The sequence below is a fragment of the Tympanuchus pallidicinctus genome, unplaced genomic scaffold (assembly GCF_026119805.1).
Source record: "Tympanuchus pallidicinctus isolate F22 unplaced genomic scaffold, pur_lepc_1.0 scaffold3, whole genome shotgun sequence".
Lineage (NCBI taxonomy): Eukaryota > Metazoa > Chordata > Aves > Galliformes > Phasianidae > Tympanuchus > Tympanuchus pallidicinctus.
This window is the reverse complement of record NW_026294747.1, coordinates 42,443,945-42,460,308: the sequence shown is the minus strand read 5'-3', so window position 1 is coordinate 42,460,308 and position 16,364 is coordinate 42,443,945. Positions and strand designations below refer to the sequence as shown.

Below are 16,364 nucleotides of genomic sequence, written 5' to 3'. Positions count from 1 at the left end.
CAGATCAGGCCTGCTTTCTGGGAAGGCACATAGCAGTGGCAGAAGAACACACTCTCTTCATGTGCTATTTTCGGGAAGGATCTTGCCAAATTTGAGTTGATGTAGTTTTTGCTCATAGAACCCATGTCTTGCTGATCCTAGGAAATTAGGAGGGGTATATATTGAAATCATGTGAAGAGCAGAGTTTTGTGTTGAGGCTCAAATTCAGTATCAGGGTATTCAGTATCTGAAATAACAGCGACAGGTTTCATTCTGTGATGAGCCAAGACAACATTCATCGATACCAACCATTGGTATCATAAATAAGAATACTGCTGTTTCCTGCTGATCATACAGGATATCATAGCCACTGTCACCATGGTCTAGCTGAACAGGGATCATCCAGCGGTTGATAACAGAATTTAGGTGGCAATACTGTTCAGGTCCTGAGCTATTAACCTTCCAATGAGCTTAGATCTGCCCTTTTCTTCTTATGAGTCGACTGATTAGTATTTGCGATCAGATCCACAACTTCTTCAGTGCACAGGAGGAACAGGGTGCTCTTCAAGTCAGATACTTACCTTCCTTTTTGTCTTCTGTGTTTCATATGAGGCATTATTTCTTGTTTGATGCAGATGCTCTGTATGCTGTGCTGTTTGTTTTTTTGTTTGATTGCTGTTCATCTCCTTGACAGCAGGAATCAGTGCAGGTATTAAGAAAAAAAAAAGCAACATATGAAAAAGGCTGCTAGATCATTTATATATACATGTAGATTGCAAAAATTTGCAAAGGCTGCCCTGATTGGAAGTTCAGTGTAAAAATAACTGGACTCCAGTCTTTTTTTTCAGGTTTAGAGCATCTTCTGAGCACAAAGAGCTCAATCCTAATTGCGGCAGATAATGAAGATTGAAGTAGGAACCCTTAAAGTAATGTGAAGTTCTCAGTTATGTCAGAGAAACTTCATATAAACGGGCTTGCTCATATATATATATATATATATACGTATAACCTACATATATGAAAGTGTAAGAGAGAATACTCAGTCTACTGTATTAATCGCAGAACCATTTCAGCAGCATTATTTGTTGCATACTTGTTAATTCCTACAAAAAATGATGTTGGCACCCTGTAAATAAACTTTCTTCCTTCGAACAGTATTAGATTCTTAAGTTATTTATTTATGCTTTCTAGAAGGAAAATGTGGGCTATTTCATATAGAAGCTTGTTGCCATAAAAAGTTACGTCATGTAACTGTCTCTCATATTTTCTTTTACAATTGAAATCACTTAAAATAATGAAATATTTGGTGTCCTTAAAGTAGGCTTATTTTACTTCAGTTAGTAAGCTGACTTAAGTGTGGTACAGCTGCAGGCAACCAACCTACAGCACTGAGTATCTAAATTATAGTTTGACTGAAGTTATAACAGATCTTTGGGAGCTAATTCAACCTCCTGCTCTAAACAGGGTTAACTTCAAAGTTGGATGACATCTCTCAGGGTCTTGTCCAGATCAGATAAGACAATCTCTGAGGATGGAGTATCCACAGCCTATTTGGGCCACCTACTGCAATCTTTAGCCAGTCTGTTCCAGTGCTGAGTCAAATATTATAGTATGGAGTCAATTAATTAAATTAAATGCGTAAAAAGGCATCATCTTGACTTGACAATTTTTAATCATTTGCATCAGCCACCTGAAATATTCTTCTTACCCCACAAAATATTAACTGCATGCCTTGGACTTGGTCATCGTATAATCCATCCTAGTTGTAAAGAAATAAATTGAAAATGGGTAGAAAAATATCACTGCATGCAAGCAAGATGTTGCTTCCCATCATTTTAGATCATACTGCAAGATGAAGTCAGGGATGACTGTCACATAAGAAGAATTTAAAATAAATTGCATGATGTACTTTAGCCAATAGTTGAAATCAGTCTTGAGAGTTCAGAATCAGATTTCCATCAGAAGTCTATTGATAGAAAATGCACTGGGATTTAGTCACCCTCTCTTTGTACACTTCATTTAAGCCTGTTTAGATTGTCAAATGTTATATCAAGTGTTGATTCTTGATGCTTCTTCAAATCACCCAGGTGAATTACTTCAGTACTCTTATAACTGTGCATAACATGCAAGCTGAAAAAAGCTGCTTAAATCTAAATGTGTGTGTGGTGAGTAGATACATGTTGTATAAACAGTGTATCAATGCTGAAAAGAACCTGAGCACTCTACTGAGCAGCTCAGTTAAAATGCATTCTGGTGCCAGATTATTGGCAGTCTGAAACGTAGTGCTTTCTTCATCATTTATAGAGGGAAAAAAAAGGAACTTTTGATGAACTTTTGATGAGCTGTTCCCATGTGCTAATATGAATTTTAGAGCAAATTTTTAAAGTTTGTGATAGACATTTTAAGAAGGAATACAAATATTGGTGCCTAACTGCTGAGGCTAACATTAAACATCATATTACTAAAAAAACAAATTCTTTAACTAAATGTAAAAGTTCTTTTGCATTTATTTAAAAACAAACAAACAAAAAAACCCACCATGAGTTGTGATGGATGAGACTTGTGCCATTTACATCACTGTAGAAACCTTTTTCTCCTAGTCTTAGTAGGAGAGGAATTAATATTTGGCTTATGAGAGAGGCCTTAGAACAAGATCTTGTCAAGGCTAAGGAAGCCAGTATGTAGTTTTCAACAATCATGCTTCCTCCACAGTTTTGGGTGGTATTGTTTACTGATTGTTACTGTATTTGTGTCACTTCCTTTCATAAACCTCTTTATTTCTGTTGTAGAATGTCCAGAATAAGTTGTTGCCTTCTATGCTAATGATGGATTAATTTAATTTCAATGTTTGTATCTTGTCTATCCCTTTACCTGCCCTCTGTTAGGAAAATATTGAGTATATTTCTAAATCAAAGTTCTGTGAATAAATCCATAATGAAGCTCTGAAGCTCTGATTGATATCTGTATTGTGATAATTACACGCTCATTGTCTTCTCAATGGGATGCTTATTTCTTCCAGTGCCCAGAATGAACGTTTACTAAATGAGCAAAATTTCTATGATTATCAAAGTGCAATTTATCATTGCAGAAGCAAGAAAAAATAATGTAAATAACAATTACTTTCATACATGTGTAATTGTTCTCTTTACATTCCAACCCTTGTATCTGTTGTGTCCATCAGTACCAAAAGAAAGCATGTAGATTTACAGTTACCAAGTTTATAGAACCTGCTTATAAAACAGTAACAGTGTTAGATACTGCTTCAACATAAGACATTTTAAGGGTTTTAAGGGGCTGATCAGAGCATGTCAGCTAAAACATATTGAATTTTTTCAAGATACAACATAATGCATTCATGACTTGCTGCTCTTTATTTTCCAGCACCTTGACCTAACATCTCCATCTGTGACTTTTTCTTGTATTTATTCCCAGCTTGTATTTCCTAGAATTTTCTGTGTTGAGAAGAGAGGTGAAGAAATCAGTAACTGTTTTTCTGCACCATTTTCATATTCTTAATTGGTTGATTTTCTACTTGATGATGATGTAGACCTATCGATCATTTTCAAGGCTTCCTGCCTCTAGTTAAAAAAAATAATAATAATTTTACGTCTTTTGTTAAAGGACTAATAGCTTAGTCCTTTAGAATTCCATAACAACTTGCATCTTATGTATTGGCTGATGTGATATATATTCTTATCAGTTTTCTCATTTTCTGAAGGAGTTAGCTAATGTTTCAAACTTTGCCATGCTGTTTTTTTTTGTTTGTTTGTTTGCTTGTTTTTTTTGCCTTCTTACTTTTATCCAGTAGTAAACAGGCTTTTGTTTAGCTCATGCCTCAGTGCTATTAAATGGTAGCAGGTGGATCTCCTGACAGTCCTTAAGCACTTTCTCTCTTAAATAGGTTACTTAGTTTTGATAAATCTTATTTTCAGACATTGTGTTCCCATAACAGACTGAGACCATTGTATCTGCAAGGATGTTGAAATTAATGTTGTCACTGATGCTCATCTGTCTCATATTTTATAATTACTACTTGAACCAGCTACTCTGTATTACTTAGGGCTTAACAGAGAATAATCCCTCATCTTGTACTCTGGAATTAGCTGTTCCAAGAGCATTTGTTTAAGAAATTACTTCTTTAAGCCTTGTTCCATTTAGTGGAACAAGATGCATTTAGTAAATATATTTACAGTATACTAGGAAGTGCATGTTATAATTATGTGTTTTGAGACATTAAAATGTCACTTATTTGATTCTATTTAGAGAAGTAATGCACTTGTGTCACTGTATGCTAACACAACTTAATTTGCAGTGATTTATCTGACATCATATAAAAGATATAAAACCTGTCATAGGCAGCTGAGGCAAAGCACTTCGTTTCCCTTATTAAAAAAACAACAACAACAACAACAAAACAACAACTCTTTGGGAAGCGCATCAAATATCTCAGTTACCTGAAAGCTTGCTCATATCCCAGCCTATCACCTAAACTCGTGTGTTCCCTCAGTACGACCAGGCCGCTTTGGAACCCAGGCGTCGAGCTCAGCACCACGGACAGCTCCGCGCCGGCCCCTGAGCGTGACCGGAGGTGGCTGAGACTGCATAGTGCAGAGAGGGAATGGAGAGAGGTGCGTGACAGCGACCTGCGGGACACGTGTGATGTAAAGAGCACAGCGCTGATAGAAGATGCTCGTTCCTGAGACTGCTGTGTTGGTGAAAGGTGGCTGGCTGGTAGATGCCGGAGGAGCTGTGTGTGTCAGAGGTGAGTGGGAGTAGTAGGCAAGGTATGAGAGAAGAAGTTGTTGTGATGCTCCTGGCAAAAACAGGTGCCAAATGCATAAAATTTCCCTTGCACCCCTTATGTGTAGATGTAAGTTAGCTAACTATGCCTACAAATAGTTTTTCTCTTGGAATTTTCTCTCAGGCATTTCCTTATCTGAGAGACAGTAGTCAATTCCGGAATAATCAAATGGAAATATTGGCTGTTTATGTGGTGTTGACATGCAGTTGCTCCCTTGCATTGCATAAGCATATTTTTTCCAACTTCACTTTTGTGTTCTAGTAGTCAGAAGAAATAGGACCCAAAACTTACAGTTAGTACCAATGTCATTGCATATTAAAGTTTCTTCCTCATCACTATTTTTTCTTGTCAGTTTTAGTCAGTAACAGTGTTTTTTGAATGCGTGGCTGAAAACAGCCTTTTCACTATCACTACATAATGAAATAATCTCGTTCCAATTTGAATTATGAATAAGACATACAGATTAGAATTTTAGTTCCATTAAATTAATACCACACAAATTAGTATTGAACTCAAGAGATCCAGAATTTCACTTCAAGTAATAACCTGACAAAAGTGTATGTTTATATACAGTAGCTGCAAGCACAGAGACAATTATGCATTTTTACCCATTCATGTTTAAATATCCAATAAATCTGCAGTAAAGAAAAAATTAATATATTCTCTATTCAAAGCATGAAAATAGTTCCACTTTCAAGTGAGGAAGTCAAATATGTAACAAATGCTTTTGTCTGCTGATCATCAAACCAATTAACATCCAAAGCTTGTAACAGGTTATTTCAGTCACTGTGTATGTTCAGTATTTTTCAAATTTACTTTATCATCTGTCAGCTTATAAATGAATTAGTCTTACAGTTGTAATTTCTTATATTTTGCTAAAAAATCCTACCAGAAATTTCACTAAATGTGTATCAATATTCAAAATATTCTGTGGAATTATAGGGGGAACAATGCAATTCCAAGGTGCTCTGTCTGTCTAGGATGAAAATATTAGGGAGCAGGAATGCTTTTGACTTTCATGGATGTAACATTTGCTTTATCTGATGGTGAATATATAGGACATTTTGTCATGATTTCTTTCTCTCTTTCAAAAAAAAAAAAAAAAAAAAATTCATCAAAAAGGGAGTTTCCTTGTCTGTATACTTGAGTCAGGCTGCATGAATCTCTCTGCAGACTTCTGTTACTTGCTTTGTGTTGACTTCAGTGAACATGTGGGACTGAAAGCTGCATCTGATCCTGGTGTCATAATCCTTATTGTCAGTGCTTGAGATAAATACTGTCTCTTGGTGTTCTAGACTGTGAGAACATGTTGACATAAAGCTAAGTGTCTGGGATGCTTAAATGCATATTCTTACATGCCTTTTAAAAAAAAAACTAAAGGAATATTAAATTCTCAGGAAAGGCTTAAAAGGAAAAAAACAAAAAAAACAAAAAAAACTTCCATTGATTAAAATAGAAATAGAGGAGCACAGAAGAATGTCTCCAATGTGAAGAAGGAGCATGTTCTCTGAACCAAAATTTTGGATATGGTGAGAGGCTCCCCTATATGGATGTCTTCTCCAACACAGAGCAGTCACTCCCATCTGTAATGTAGGGAAATGATAACTTTCTGTGTGAAAGATTTGATATAAGGAAAAAAAAAAATATATATATATATATATATATGTGTGTGTTTATGGTAAGAGTGATGAGGCTCAGATTGCCCAGAGATGTGGTGGATTCCACATCCTTGGAGATGTTCAAGGTCAGGCTGGACAAGGCTCTGAGCAACCTGATGTATTGGTGTCCCTGTGCATTGCAGGGGAATTGAACTAGATGGCCTCTAAGTGTCACTTCCAACTCAAACGAATCTGTGATTCTAAAAAAATAGCAACTTTCTGGTGGCTTTGGGATCTGCGGGTGAGAGTGCTCTTATTGCATAGATGAGGAAATTAAGGCACAGATGAGGGAATAACTGTTGTGAGGTACGTGATGCAGACAGTGGTGTTAATTACCAGTCATTAAAAATTACAGTTGACCTTTTCTTCTTGGATGAGACTCAGGCACCGTGGGGTGCAAGCAGTGACAACGTGAGGCGACTGGTGACAGCTGGGGGTCGGTGGGTTTGCAGGGAAAGCAAGGCGCTAGGACGTTCGGGACAGCAGTGAAAAGCCAAAATCCAGTTGAGGAGTGGGGGAAGACAGAGCCCAGCCAACAGAGACGAAAAGCTGGACGTAACAGCTCAGCAAAGACGTGAGCCAAGAAGGTGCGATAGCGAGTCGTTTCCTTCCCTTCGCCCTGGTAGCCGCTCAGCGCGCCACCTCCGCCGCTTCCCCGCAACACTGCGCGCCTATTCCCACCTCCTGCCGCGCAGGCCGCCCGGCCGCCTGACGGCGCTGCCTACGGCGCAGGCGCAGGCCGGGACGCGGGGAAGGAGGGGGGGCCGGAGCGGCGACGCGCCGCGCCCTCGCTCCGCGTCCCGGGCGGTGTCTCAGTGCAGCCATGTCTGGCGGCGCGAGGCGGCGAGGCGGGCTCGGTCGGCGGCGCCCTCTGTGAGGCGGCGGCGGCGGAGAGCGGCGGTGGCGGGCATTCATGTCGGCGGGCAGGGATTAGCGCGGCGGACGGCGAGCCGAGAGGAGGGGGCGGCCGACCGAGCCGTCTCCCCCTTCCCACGGGGTCTCCGGCGGGAGAGAGCCGTACCTGGTTGGCGGGGGCGGGAGGACATGGCTGACCGGAGCGCGCCGAGCTGCCACCTGCGGCTGGAGTGGGTCTACGGTTACCGGGGTCACCAGTGCCGCAACAACCTGTACTACACGGCCGCCAAGGAGATCGTCTACTTCGTGGCTGGGGTCGGCGTGGTCTACAGCCCCCGGGAGCACCGGCAGAAATTCTACCTGGGGCACCAGGACGACATCATCAGGTACCGCCGCCGCGGGCGCCGGCCCCATCCTCCGGCTGCCCCGTGGCTCCGCGCGTCCTCCCTCGCCCGTCTCCTCCCGCGTCCGTCGGAGCGCGGATGGAGGCGGCTGAAGGACGGGCGGCGCGGCGAGGCGCTGCCCCGGCGCTCGGCGGGCACTGCCTGGCGGCGGCTCGCGGACCCGGGTCGTGCCTCGCTGCGTCCCGGAGCCGGACCAAAAGTTGTGCGGGCCACCGGGCGTCGGGAGGGCCCCGCTGGGTGCCGGCGGGAGGAGAAGCGGAAGCCTCGTGCGCTCCCCGCCGCGCGCTGTGGGGGAGGTTAATCTGCGGCAGCGGACCGCTGGCTCGCTGCTGGCAGGCGGTGGATGCCTGCGGGATTAGCGGCCTGCCTGCAACTCGTGCAACTTTTGGGGTAATCTCGAGACAGAGAGCAGCCTTCCCTGCAGAATCGAGGCTTGTACAGATCGGGAATTCTCTTGCAGTCAGAGTTACAGTGTGCTGAAGTTCATAAAAATATGTAACTGAAAGCTAATGCTGGAGGGGAAATCCGCTGCTGCTGTTTCTTAAGTGTGCTTTCGCCCAGGGGTGCTTTTGTGTGCTTGGTAGTGCTGTGAGATCGGTGAGAGAGCGTGAGGAGTGTGAAGGGCAGATGTGAGTCTGAGTCATCAGCCCTCTCCAGTAGGTGTCATTGCGGATGGATTTTAAATTCCCATATCATGGCTTTTCCTTTTTGGGTAAGAGCTGCAACCAGTTTTGTCATTTAGAGCACATTTGGGTGTTTTTTGATAGTTAGTGCTCCGATTCATGTCTTCTGTATGTGTTACTCATGAGTAACAGGTAAGGAGTGCAGAGAGCAGAGCACACGTTGTGTCTTTCATCCATTGCTTTATCTGCATTGGAAAACTTGGCTGTAACGGCCACTTTTTTTCTGTAGTTAAATCTGCATGAGGAGCTTTCAAGACTTTTAAACATGGCTCTGAGCGCCTCTTTCAAGGCTGTCCTGCCTGTAGTGTATTTGTCCATGGTGCTGAAAATGTAATGAAAAAATTAGACGGTGTACCGTCGTAAATTGCTCTGCTTGAAATGTTGAGTATTGAATCAGAAGTTTGAATCACTGTTATGTCTTTTAATGCTTTAGCATTCTCACCTGCAACCAGTAGGAGGTATTTCTTTAATGGTGCCTTATCCGCTTCTTATGCTGTGCTGGAGGAAATACAGATCTACAACTTACTGTCCAGCTAAGGAAGCAGTGGCTGATTACTGGCTACAGTATGAAATAGTGAACGTTTTAATGCTGTGTACCCATGACTGCTTCTGTGTAACTGTTTCAGCAGAGCATCCCATAAGAATAACAACAATGACTTTATGAGGTTTCTTTTTATGGGATGGAAGCGTGATCTGGCATGCTGGAGTTACTCCTGCTGTGACTTGTACTAATGTTGAGAGAAAATAATATTAAATATTTTGAAGCATTTCAACTTTACACAGTTAGAATTTTGCATGTTTCTTAAGTATAAGTGTTAGTATGCTTAAGGAAACATTCTCTGTTTAGAGCCATGTGGCTGTTTCTAATGGTAAGATTAGACTTGCATTGATTGGTATTTCACTTCTATCTTTTTTGAAAAGTAGCATGGTGCCAAATGTAATCATCAAATGTTTTTCTTGACTAAACTTGGATACCAAAACAGATTCTCAATTTTAAAAAAAAGAAAATCATAGAAAATTAAAGCATTAATTTAAAAAAGTGTGAGAAAACGAGGGGCAAAAGTGGGATTATATAATGCAGTAATTAGTATTCTTTAAACTGAGTTATTTTGTATAAAAAAAAAATTAATGTATTGTGTTTAAACTTGTTCAGCAAGTACCTCCTGAATGCTGAGACGTTTGTGATAGTTCAGGAAAAGCAGATACAGGACTGATTGTCTTTTTGCATGGAATCTCATTTGTGAAAGCAGGTGTGATACCTGAAAAACTTATGTATTTAAAGAATCAAAATACAGAGCACAGCTCTGTAGTTAGAAGCAGTACAAGAATAAGCAGTATAGGTTGCATGCTACATGGTGATATTATTAGTACTTCTCATTATGAAAACTTCTGCATCATTAGCATGCTTTGAATGACATTTTAATTTTAAGTAGCAGTCAGGAAGAGAGGAATTGGAATTCTTAAGTCAGAGACTAGCTCTTTATCTTTAATAATAGACAGTAGTATTGGATGAATGGACAGATAAAGAATATTTTCCTGTTGAGAATTTTCTTTCTAGCACTAGCAGTTACTTTGGCTTTTGTCTGCTGAGGAGTTTTACATCTTTTTATTAGACAAAAAACTATAAATTCACTGTAAGATTTTTTTTTAAACACAATTAAATGTTAAATTTATTTCCAGTCTTACCTCAATTTTAATCACAATTCCACCCCAAGCCTCAGTGTAACTGTGAGTACTGAAAAGAGGAGAGTTCAGTATTTTGTATCTTAGTTGTATTGAATGGTCCTTTGTTTAGAAGAGAGTAGTTAGGGTCACTTAGGGTCTCTTCTAATGGTCTTTTGGTTTTGTTCCAGTAGGCTTTTTTTTTTTAATTATTGAACAATTTCAGTTATTCAGCTTTAATCTATTTCTAAAGGGACCTATCTTGCTTTCTGGTAATTTTTTTATTATGGTTTTATTTTTTAATCTCTTCTGTGAATTACTTTCCAGAAATCAACCCACTGTTTTGGAGGATGGAGAATGTCGTGTTTTTACTCGTAATTCTATCGCTTTTTTTGTGCATCAGTGCATTTTTTTTTTCAGTTGAGATCCTCTCTGTATATGGGTGCTTGTGTAAAATGCCACTTAGCTGTGGAAGTACTTTTGGGAATGCTGTCAAATTAGGTTGTTTTTTGTTTGGTTGTTTTTTGCTTTTGAAGGCATTTTACGTGAGGGAGATAGATGTAGATGAAATCTCAGCTAACTTAACACAGCAGTGTTGTCTGATGCCAGCTGCGTAACTTGGTGAATGTCCATTGTGTTTGCAGAAGATGAGATCCAACCTGGGCTGTTTGTATGTAGGAGATGCTCATTTGGTAAAAACATGTGAATTATCACTGCAAGGGTACTGATTCAAAGTGTGGGATTTAATAAATTGCAAAAGTAGATTATGAGTTATATTTTTGAGCGCTTCACAGTTGAGGAGAGAGAAACAATGTCTTGATAACTTCACATTAGGTCTTTTATTTGTTCTTTTTTCATAATTTTAGTTGCTTAGAGATGCATGAGATTGTCTTATCTGAAAGACTGTAGACAGATCATATTCAATCCTGATCTATATAAAGATTGCAGAAAATGCGTCTGTGGGGCATAATGTAAACTGAAGCTCATGTTGAGGCTCCTTGTTTTTCTGAGACTGCTAAAGTGTTTTTCTGTACTTCCTCTGATGGAAGTTATGAATACTCAAAATTCTGGACTCACCCACCTTTTTACATGTCTGTCTATTGGCCTTTGCTATTTATCAGTGCAACTTGCATGCTCCAAGCGAACTTATAGATTGGTTTTTCCTTTATTCCTGTATTTATTTTTAAATTTTTATTTACTGCCCCGTGACTTTTTTGTGAGCTTTGGAGTATTGGAATTTTACTAGGAGCCAACTTTTTATCTGAAATCGAGGGTTCTAGTTAAAAGGAAAACCAAATCCTGAGATCATACCAGTGCTTATTTCTGTTGCTGTGAACTATGTATGAATTGTTTTGGACTCTGTTTCCTAGAGAACAAGAAGTAAACATCTGCTCTGAAATGTGGTCTTTCTGGGCACTTTATCTGGGCACTCTGTCATCTTCTTATATGTCAGAATTTGGCTCACTCTACAAGAGATTATCCTGCTTGCAATTCTGTGATGTTCCTCTTGTATACCAGGCAGAATAATGTGCTTTTTTTTCTTTCTAGCATCAGCACTTCTGCAGTTGCGGAAATCAAAAGCACTGCAATCATGTCTGCTCCCTGGTGTTAGTACTGCCCACCAACCCAGTTTGAAGGAGATTTTTTTCTACCAACTGTTGCACTATCAAAGTTTGTCCAAACGTCAGTATCTAAGAAGTTGATAGACTCTTGTCAGCAGCTTTTTTGAATCTGCTACCACTAAATGCTCTCCCAGAGGCAAGTCCAGGCTTCCTTCATAGATCTCAGTGGTAGATTGTAGACAGAAATTCAGCGGTGCAATGATTAGTCATGTTTACTTCTGAATAATGCCTCTGGTCTTTTTCTCATCCTCTTTTTGTTAATGCTCTTGATAAATACCTATTGGATTTTTCGGAAAATGCTGAATATTCCCACCACTTCTTTTTACCCTGTCATTCTGCCTCTGTTTGCTCCATTCTCATTTGATGCATATCATGAGAAAACCCTAAGAAAAAAGAAAATTTGCTTTCTATGAAAAAGAGACAAACAGGAGGTTTCATAACAATGTGTCACAAAGTCATATAATGGTTTGGGTTGGAAGGATCTGTAAAGATCATCTAGTTCTAACACCTGTGACATGGACAGGGATAACTGCTAGTAGAGGGAATAACATAGTAAGAAGTTATTCTATTTCCTTCATTTCCAATCCTCCAGTAGTTTGATCTGCAAGATCCATCTTAGTTCTTAAAAACATCAGTTACAAATTCAAATAATTTAAAGTTAGGGCATTTTTGTGGTCAACTTTATTGTCTTGTTTTTGCTTAGAATGAGTAGTGTATAATGGATCTAGCTCCAGATGACAATTATGCATAAATGTTAAACAGTGAAAATGATGTATGGCTACAAAATTTTATCATATGGAAGTCTATCATTTGTTTTGGCAGAAGATTATGAATTTTTGCTAGAAATTTCACAATTAACTTTGTTTTTTCACACACCAGGGAGTCTAATTGAATGAATTGCCACAGTTGCCACATCAGATGTTTTTTAATAACCCATTATATCTGTGACCTTTTCTTTTGCATTACTAATGTGATAGAGGAAAAACATGCTTTAGCTTGTTCTGGTGAAAAATCCTTTGTATACCACTGAACTGTAAACAATCCACATCTAACTTTTTAGAAGGGAAGCCTGTTGTTTATATACTTATTTGTGGAAATGCAAACACCCAAGTTATTTCAGCAATCGTAGCCCAGTCATCCCTCTTTGGTTCCTCAAATAACACTGCTGGAAGAAAACAGGAGTAAAATCCATATTGCAGTTATGCCTCAAATCTGAAATGTTTTTCACAAAAAACACCTCAAAATGTTGCTTATATTACAGGAGACCTATGAAATGTGTACATAATTGAGGATAGTCTCGGTAACCCAGTCTTGTTCTGAAGTGCCAAAGAAAGGCCACGGTGGAAACAGCTCTGTGCACCAATGTGTGCTTGGGGCTGATTGGCTGTAAAGCAGCTTTGCATAAAAAGGAGCTGGGATTCCTGATGGACACCAATTTTGAACATAAGTAAGTCAGCAAAGTGCTATTGTTGCTAAGAATCCTAACGTTATACTTGGCTGCGTTAGGCAAAGATCCTTTGATTCTACTCAGCTGCACCTGGAATGCAGTGAAGTGGTAAAATCATGTAATGCATGCAATTCCATCACAGCAACTCAAATTGCTTAAATAGGTTAATTCACAAAGGCAGTGCACTGCTTTGTCAATATGGCATTTTCCCTTTTGAATACAGTCTTTTGAGGGACTGTTTTTTTTTTTTTTTTCTTCCCAGAAAGTTTATATTCTCACCTTAAATATCAAGCCTTTTTCTTAGCTTATTCTTAAGCTTATATGGTGCCATGCTTTTTCTGTTCATACTAAGGGGAAATTCATCCACACTTACTTTGTCATCTCCAGATGTTCTTCAAGGGCATAATAAATTTATTTCCCTCCATAAAAGAGCTCCTGACTTAATGGGACTTAAACTATGCCATAATTATACTAATCAGTTCTTCTGTGAGCTTCTTGCTTGAGTATCTTTTGACTGTCTTATCAGTCAGAATGGCACTTCTTACAGCACATGTGATTGCCATGACAGTAGGTAAGATAGCCACTCTGATGACCGCTTCATTTCGTGCTGAAGACCCAGGTTAAGCTCTGTCCAGCTGCTTGTATTAAGTGCGCTCAGACAATCAGGTGTGTGTAACTCTGGAGGGAAGTTTTGTGTTCATATCTTAAACAATTGAAGGAGAGGGAGAAGAGAGAATGATCTCTGTTTTTTTTTTTGTTTTGTTTTGTTTTGTTTTGTTTTTTTCTTGAGAAAAACAAGTTTTCTGAGTAGTTCTAGATCTGCGTGAGAATGCATGGGCTGTACCAGAGTAGCAGATGTTGTGTGAAGTGGTAATTGTTGAACCTTTGGTACAAGTCGTTTGCTTGTTTGTTTTTGCTAAGAGCTTTGTGCATTTATTTTTTTAAGTATCAGTTGCGTGTATTAATCTGATGTATTGAAAGTATTTTGGAAGTGCAGAATAAAGCATTTACTGTTCATTTTTGAATGGGACTAGAATTTGCCTGCCTATCATTAAAAAAACTTTACTTTTTCTAGTTGAAACTGCATAAATACAAATATTAAAAAAAAAATCCAGCCAAAAATGAACATCTAAAGGATACCAGAAGTTGATTAAAGTAGGTCTACACAGTAAGGAACTACAGGCTTGCAAGCCTGTCTTCATGCATCGTGCTTTTCATAGCCAGCAGTCACATCACCTTCTGATCTGATTCTGTCAGCACTCACAGGCAGGGTCAGATCAGGTCAATTCTTAAATGAGGAAACATCTTGGTGTAGGAAATTCTTTTCTTGAATTGGTAGTTGGCTATTTCTTTCAGAACTGAAGCAACAACAGAAAAGAAATTTAGGCAGGCTCTAGGACTGCATGTCATGGAAGAATAAAAAACTAAAAGCTTAGTAACATTTGATCATTAGCAGTTTAAAAATTGGATGCAGAAATTTTGAGCTCTGCCCAATTTTTTTTTCTTCATTTTTCCAAACTGCAATTGAAGCGATTATATTTCTGCTTACTTACTTTTTGAATGTTTAATTTCTTAGTTATCCTCTTAATATAGATTGGTAAGTAGATTATGTACCTGGCTGATTTCATAAAGGCATTATCAGGTTCTCTTATTATTGTGTTTACATGTGTGTACATGGTGACAGACAGCAGCTTAATGTATTTGAATAAAATAATTCTTCTGAGGGAATAGTCTGAAGTAAAATGTTTGGGTTTTATTCAAAGCTTAAAGCTTCAGTTAAGACAATGAAATAAACTTCAGCTTTAAAAGTTGAGTTATTTTTTTTCATCACAGAGTTTAGATTTTATTGTGATTATTATAATAACTTGTGTTGCTTTTTTTTAAAAGTATATGTAGCTTGAAACAAAAAAGTAACAATTATATAATATCCCAAAACCATAGAAAATAAAATCGAGTTTTGTAGTTGGGTGTGGAGAACTTAGTTTTGCATTATGTAGCATTTCAATGTTTGCTTTTGTTGCTTTTTAAATTCAAAATACAGTTTACTTGATTTTTTTTATATTATTACGATATCACTCACAGGATTAAGCTTTTTATTTAATACAGCACTTTTATCTGGTATCGAGGAAATTAAGTAAGGTACTGCTCAGAAGAATGGCAAGGCCATCTAGTCTGTATTGTTAAGGATCAATCACATGCTTAGTTGTAATTTAGAAATCTTTTTGTAAGCTACATATAGATTTATAATGCTGTTACAGTAACATCAGTGATTTTTTCACTCATACAGTAGTTATTTGACTTGAAATAATCTGTTGATTTTGCTACTTTCATGTAGTAAATAAAATACCTCTTAGCACTTGAAGTAAATTGAAGGAACTTTATAATTTTAATTTTCTTCTAATTTATGTGGCAAAGTGAAGAAGTTCCCCGGGCTATCTTAATAATAGAGATGAATGCTCAAGATAGATCCTATCAAATTCTCTTCAAATTGAATACAGTCAAGATTTTCAACACAGTGAGATTCTGTTATGAATGCATCTGCTTTAGACTGAATTTCCTTTGGAGCATTAGGGAAATGATGGAATGTTACAGGTGTGTGTAACTTCTGTTACAGGTATGTGAAACTTCCTTTTGTTAGATCTCAGATTCCTCTGGTTACTCTAGTGGCTGAAAAAAACTTTCCAGTGTTACTGTTTGTAGTATTGTTGCAGCTACTACAAGTATTTTGAAGGATAGTGTCTCTTTAGATTGAATTGCTTGATTTACACCAAGAAGCTCAGAATCAGAAGCAAGATCGCCATAACAATTTGTAGCCAAAGACTGAATTTTTAGGCTAGGTTTTATTAAATCCATTAGTCACATATTGCAGAAGATAGAAATCACCAAGAATTCCAATTTGTACTATCTGATAATAAATCCATGGAACTTCTTTAGTGTTGACTACCTTTACTTTCATTTCGAGCTTTTATCTTTCTGCTTCAATTTACTGTTTGATCATGAAAATAGCAAAAGTGATTTCAGTATTAGTAAGGGATAGGACAAATTGTGGTATTTGTTAGTAGCCCATATCTGCTTTGAGAAAATCAGACTTAAGACATCTTCTGCTTGTAAACTTGAAGAAAATAGGTCTTTCGAGGACCACATCCTGATACTTCTGTTGTTTTTCTGATAGATGACATTCTGTTTCTCTGCTACATTTAAGGCAAAATCTTTGACCATTTCTGTTAGAAAAGTCTTTTTTTTTCCCTGTGGT

The 16,364-nt window shown here is 38.5% G+C and overlaps 1 protein-coding gene across 3 annotated transcripts in view; it reads left to right on the top strand.

Moving 5' to 3' along the window:
• The first annotated feature begins 7,297 nt into the window (after positions 1-7,297).
• The window catches only part of EML5 (EMAP like 5), a 93,699-nt gene continuing 84,632 nt past the window's right edge, over positions 7,298-16,364 (top strand). For 2 of the 3 annotated variants that reach the window (XM_052693435.1, XM_052693434.1), the window contains exon 1: positions 7,300-7,679. In XM_052693435.1, the coding sequence (XP_052549395.1) occupies positions 7,483-7,679 (197 nt within the window). In that variant the 5' untranslated portion in view covers positions 7,300-7,482. Of the gene's footprint in view, positions 7,680-16,364 lie in introns of all 3 variants that reach the window. The other variant, XM_052693436.1, reaches the window with a different exon arrangement.